Source organism: Lactuca saligna, chromosome 3, assembly GCF_052625555.1.
Source record: "Lactuca saligna cultivar CGN05327 chromosome 3, ASM5262555v1, whole genome shotgun sequence".
Lineage (NCBI taxonomy): Eukaryota > Viridiplantae > Streptophyta > Magnoliopsida > Asterales > Asteraceae > Lactuca > Lactuca saligna.
In genome coordinates this window covers 195,598,349-195,604,590 of record NC_136419.1, presented here as the reverse complement: position 1 = coordinate 195,604,590, position 6,242 = coordinate 195,598,349, and the positions used below count along the sequence as shown (strand labels likewise).

General features: G+C 33.5%; 2 protein-coding genes across 2 annotated transcripts; both read right to left on the bottom strand.

The window, feature by feature from the left end:
• Positions 1-418: 418 nt before the first annotated feature.
• LOC145037702 (3-dehydroquinate synthase) lies at positions 419-4,153 on the bottom strand. The gene is made up of 8 exons (XM_078986409.1): positions 3,669-4,153; positions 3,068-3,218; positions 2,817-2,984; positions 2,473-2,699; positions 2,226-2,349; positions 1,607-1,669; positions 1,392-1,535; positions 419-663 (listed from the first exon to the last, which is right to left on the bottom strand). Exons 1-8 carry the CDS (start codon positions 4,007-4,009, stop codon positions 532-534), a joined length of 1,350 nt encoding a protein of 449 aa, XP_078842535.1. The 5' UTR covers positions 4,010-4,153; the 3' UTR covers positions 419-531.
• Positions 4,154-4,729: 576 nt separating this feature from the next.
• LOC145036290 (uncharacterized) lies at positions 4,730-5,500 on the bottom strand. Its single transcript, XM_078984739.1, has one exon. It carries the CDS (start codon positions 5,498-5,500, stop codon positions 4,730-4,732), a length of 771 nt encoding a protein of 256 aa, XP_078840865.1.
• Between the last annotated feature and the right edge of the window lie 742 nt (positions 5,501-6,242).

Here is a 6,242-nt window from a genome sequence, read left to right as displayed (position 1 = left end):
CTATGTTTTGCTTGTTCGACTCAGGACAAGTATACAAACTCATCAATAAAAAATAAACAAAAATTCGATTACAACATTGTACTTATAGTTTACACTTGATCCATTATATGCGAGAGACGTTAAAATAGTCCTAAAAAGATTGTCTAATCCTCCCCTATGTAACAAAGACAGCATTATGTTGTAATACATTTGTCATTGACGAATTGAGACATCAATCGAGAGTGTGACTCATGTCAATGACATAAAGTGCTATCTTTTGTCTCATAAAATGAAACAAGATGAAACAAAGCACATTCTTGTTGAGTCCAATCCACTTCCATCTCATGTAACAAACATAATCTTTAGGTGGTAGAACGTGAACCCGTTATCATTATAAAACAAGACACACTCATCACCTAATTTTATTATCAAACATGAATACACCAAAAAAAAAAACGATAACTAAAAGCCAATTTTGATACATAATAATATCATATGTTGGCATGTATAAAAGCCTTACACATCAAAGAAGAGCAAAACCTATACCTAAAATCAAGACTTGGAAAATGCATGTAGGGTTTCATCAAGAGCTTTTCGGTCATAATCTCCTGTGAAAACACAGTTTCCTAGTGGGCCTTTTAAGAGTATCAGTCTTAGTAATCCATCAGCCACCTTCTTATCCACCTAAATAAATAAAAGAAATATATTATTAGCAAAGAAAAAGTTTATCATATAAAAAGAATTAGCACGTGTTTCGCAAACTAAAGCTACTTGAAGTAACCGGGTCTGGTAAGAGGCTGAGTCTGACTCGATCAGATTTGAGACCGTTTGGTACCACAATTAGTTGGGTTTGACTCGGTCTTAGAGACTCTGATATGCCTCTAACTGAGTCTGGTAAGAAGTTGGATCTGACTCAATCAGCAACTGTCAAACAGTCTATTTGATTTTTTTTTTTTTTGGGAGTTTTTTTGTAGAGGTTATATTATTTTAGGAGTAAATTACACGAAAGGTCCCTATGCTTTGGGGTAATTTGCACGCTTGGTCCCTAACTTATTTTTTTAACTCGGAAGGTCCCTACTGTTTGTTTTTGTTACGCGCTTGGTCCCTACTGTTTGTTTTTGTTACACGTTTGATCCTTGTCTTACCTAAAAATACTATTATTTAAATAGAAAAAAATTGTAGGGTATGTAAGGTAAGGTGAAGGGGTGAGGTTGGGGTGTGTTTATTTAAATAAATTAAAAAAATCAAGGGGAAAATAATCTTTTTTAGGTAAGACAGGGACCAAACATGTAATAAAAACAAACATTAGGGACACTCCGAGTTAAAAAAATAAGTTAGGGACCAAACGTGCAAATTAACCTAAACCATAAGTACCATTCGTGTAATTTACTCTTATTTTAGTTTTGACTTACGGCCATGACAGATTTGAACATATCTACGGTCATCATCTCGGGAGGGGTGGTTGGTAGCTTGGCTTGTTTTAAGATGGAGTTGACTCGTTTGACTATGGATTCGTCTATCCAACCAAGGCGGTATGACATGTCAACCGCCATTACCTGAAATTACGAAAATAACCTCAGAAATATATAGATCCAACATTTTAGCTAGGAAAAAAAAAAATGCTTACGGTGCCTGCTGCAACTGCTTCTCCATGAAGCCAGTGTCCGTACCCATAGCTAGTTTCTATTGCCTGTACCCAAAAATGTACTTATAAGAAGAAAGATTATTATTATTATTATTTTAAAAGAAGTATTAGGGAAATTAAAAAATAAAAATAAAAAAGTACAAGAATAAAGATTTTTTTTTTTTGAAAATAATAAAGGAATAAGTATTAGGGAAATTAAAAAAAAAAAAAAAGAAAGTATATGACTATTTTAAAAAAAAAAAAAAAATTTGAGAAATTTTTTGATAAAGTCCTAAATGTTTTTTTTAACAGAAAAAATCCCATTAATTTGGTAAAATCACATAATCTGTCATTTCCTGTTAAAACTTAATATATATATATATATATATATATATATATATATAATGAAGGGTATTTTGGTCTTCTAATAAAAAAAGGTAGAATGGAATGAAACTCCATCCACCTTCCTTCTTGAATGCCAAAAACCATGAAACATAGATTTCAAAGATCCCAAAGGACTTAAATTCCATACAATTGGCAACCAAACACTCCATGGAATTGGAATTTAATCAAAGAACCCAAAAAAATAAATAAAATAAAAACATCAAAACCCAAAACTCACGTGACCAAATGTATGCCCCAGATTCAGTGTCGCCCTTAAACCACTTTCTTTCTCATCTTGAGATACAACTTCAGCCTTGTTTTCACATGAACGCTTTATAGCATATGCAAAAGCATCAGGATCCCTAAAAAAAAAGAATCACATTCATCAGGATATGAAATTTTTATCCTACTTTTCAAAATTTACAATTTTTATTTCACAGATTATCATTTTAACAAAATCATATTGGAGAAAAGTCTATATTTACCTGGACATCAAAGCTTGCATGTTCTTTTCTTGCCACTCAAAAAATGGAGCATCTCTAATAAGCCCATACTTGATGACCTCAGCAAGACCTGAAGCTAATTCTCTATCAGGTAATGTGTTTAATGTGTCTGTATCTATTAGCACACACTGTGGCTGATAAAATGCTCCAATCAAGTTTTTTCCCAATCTGTGGTTTATTCCCGTTTTGCCCCCAACCGAAGAATCCACCTGGAATATAGCAAATGAAACTCTAATCAATGATGTGAAGGGTATTTACGTCTTTTGCACAGATGAGAGCAAAAAAGTACAACTTTTGTCCCATTTGGCATTGTATTATAATTATACCTGTGCCATAACAGTTGTAGGGATTTGAATGAAATTGACACCACGGAGGAAAGAAGCTGCAGCATATCCACACATGTCACCAATGACACCACCACCAAGGGCAACAAAAGTACATCTTCTATCCAATCGAGATTCAATGGCTTTGTCAAATACTTTCATGAGAGTGTCCTATCATAAAATAAACAAAATGGAGCTTTTATTTCAGACACTAGAAAACCATAGATGCAAATATGGAATGTAAAGAAACCTACCATGTCCTTGTATTTCTCTCCATCTGGGAGAATCACACTTTCGACTGTAACATTTGGGTTTCCAACAGTTAAAGCATTAACAACTTTATCCAAGTATAAAGGCGCCACTGTGGTGTTTGTGACTACAAGAACTCTCTTCCCATGAATATGCCTAAAGGATAGAAAAACGTATGTGTAAGAGTTGCGATGAAGATTCAATATTAACTTATTTTTCATTAATGTGATACTAGAAAGCCTTTGTGTAAAACCTGTATTTAAAGATTTGTATAATTGCAGAGGCTTCATCAGCTTTGGTTATTAAAAAGCGTGAAACGACTAATTACATGAAACGTATCATGCTTATCATCTCATAACAAATAGAAACATTGCCATTACTAATTTATCGACAAGCCTCAAATCAATATATCAACTTCAAAAACAGAGATACATAATGTATCATAACCAAGCGGATTGTATTTAATTGCAATGCAAAGTATAGAAATCTTAAGCAAATCGAATTAATCATACGAAAAAGAAGGTGTGTTTCGGTAATTGATTGTATTCAAGCACCCTGAACCTTCCGAATTGATTTCAATAATTAAAAGAACAGCAATAATAATACCTCTGTAGAAGATCCGGTTGATTAAGCAGACCAGATCCGATATAGATTGGATAGCTCCGATCACCTAAATCAACATCAACTACGGTGGGAACTTCATCAGAACTCGACTTACTAGTCTCGATCACCGGAGGAGCAGCTGAAGTGGCAGATACTTTCATTGAATGTTTAGCTGGACGGGAGCAAGAAAGAGAAAGAGAACGTATTGGAATGGGATTTTCGGATACAAAACCTAGAGCGTTCTTATTGAAATGGTGGTGGTTGTTGGTGGAGAAAGAAACGTTGTGTTTGGGTGAAATTGTGGAATATGAGGCCGTCGCCGTCGTAGTCGCCGCCGCAGCCATGGAACGGTGTGATCGGATTGAATGGTGATTTGGTCCGGTGGTTGGTGGGAATCTATGAAGCCATTGCTAGGTATATGAAGAGAGGTGGTAGGTGAAGGTGGGATTGGTGACTGCGGGTCACTCTTGCTCTTTCTTATCGATCACATGTTTTTCGTCTTGACAATTATTTTTTACCATAAAACGACTACATACTTTGCCCAAAAAGGCTTGGAATTCATGAGTTTTTTTAATATCTTTCACAATGATATAAATCGATTATGATAAATATTTCTAAAAATTGGTTATTTGGTAAATATTTATAAAAAATGTAAGCAAAAGGTATCGTTCATATCACTTATGTTATAGATTTAACTCTTATCTTTAAAAAAGAGTTTTTGTGATACGTGAACCACGTGTCCCATTCTTTTTACATTTATAAAAAAGGTTAATGACTAATAAGACTAACATATTTTAGCTTGTGTATATTTATATATTTTTATATGCATGTCATCAAATTTTAATAATTATTATGTTTAAAAACATTATTATTGATCAGGGCCGGTTCTGAGGATTCAAATGCCCAGGACGAAACGGATAAAAAAGGCCCTTAGACCTTAACGTGTAACAATTTAAGGAATTAAATTATGTAAACTAATTTTTTTATTAAAATGACGATAAACCTTATAGCAATAAATATAGCAAAATCATAGTATTCTAATGACTAATAACATATCCTAACAGCTAACCGACGATCCTTGAAGCTCTCCTAGCATTCTTGATTGCAAATTGGTTGATCAACTCTTCGTAGTCTATACTCTCTAAGATTTCGTTCTCGATAGATATCATCGCCAAACCGCTAAGTCGTTCTTGGGTCATTGTGGAGCGTAAGTAAGATTTCACAAATTTCAATTTGGAAAAACTCCTTTCTGCAGATGCGACCGTTACTGGAATAGTCAACAATATTCTATATGCAATGCTTGCATTTGGAAAATAATCAAGTTCTTTCAAAAACTTCAAAACATCTATAGGGTTGCTAAATTCATTGGTTTCCAATGTCTCAAATAATTTCAACTCCGTATAAAGCTCCTCGGCATCAATATCTGATCTTTCTTCAAACTTGAGTGCTTTTTCAAGACGATAACAATATAACTTAAGATCTTTATCTTCAATTCCCCTCAAATTATGTGGAAATAAAAAACCAAATACTTTATCATACTCTTTGAATTGTTCAAATCTTGTCTCAAGAGAAGAAATAGCTTGATCAACAATGTATAAGAAATAATTGACTCTGAAATTCTCTTCAGGTGTAAATGAAACTTCTTCGCTACTTGAACTCTCATCAAACCTTTTTTTCCTTTCAATCAAACGCTTTTGTGGAAATATTGGATCAATACCCATTTCAATAGCAATCTCTTTAGCTTCAACAATCGCTTTTGAAAAACCAGTCTCTCTATAATCCTTGAAGTACCCAATCAATTTGTTTATTTCTGTAATGGCATTATCAAGATGCATATCCTTTGATTGTAACTTCTTACTCACAATATTCACACAGTTTAGTAAAATGACGATAAACCTTATAGCAATAAATATAGCAAAATCATAGTATTCTAATGACTAATAACATATCCTAACAGCTAACCGACGATCCTTGAAGCTCTCCTAGCATTCTTGATTGCAAATTGGTTGATCAACTCTTCGTAGTCTATACTCTCTAAGATTTCGTTCTCGATAGATATCATCGCCAAACCGCTAAGTCGTTCTTGGGTCATTGTGGAGCGTAAGTAAGATTTCACAAATTTCAATTTGGAAAAACTCCTTTCTGCAGATGCGACCGTTACTGGAATAGTCAACAATATTCTATATGCAATGCTTGCATTTGGAAAATAATCAAGTTCTTTCAAAAACTTCAAAACATCTATAGGGTTGCTAAATTCATTGGTTTCCAATGTCTCAAATAATTTCAACTCCGTATAAAGCTCCTCGGCATCAATATCTGATCTTTCTTCAAACTTGAGTGCTTTTTCAAGACGATAACAATATAACTTAAGATCTTTATCTTCAATTCCCCTCAAATTATGTGGAAATAAAAAACCAAATACTTTATCATACTCTTTGAATTGTTCAAATCTTGTCTCAAGAGAAGAAATAGCTTGATCAACAATGTATAAGAAATAATTGACTCTGAAATTCTCTTCAGGTGTAAATGAAACTTCTTCGCTACTTGAACTCTCATCAAACCTTTTTTTCCTTTCAA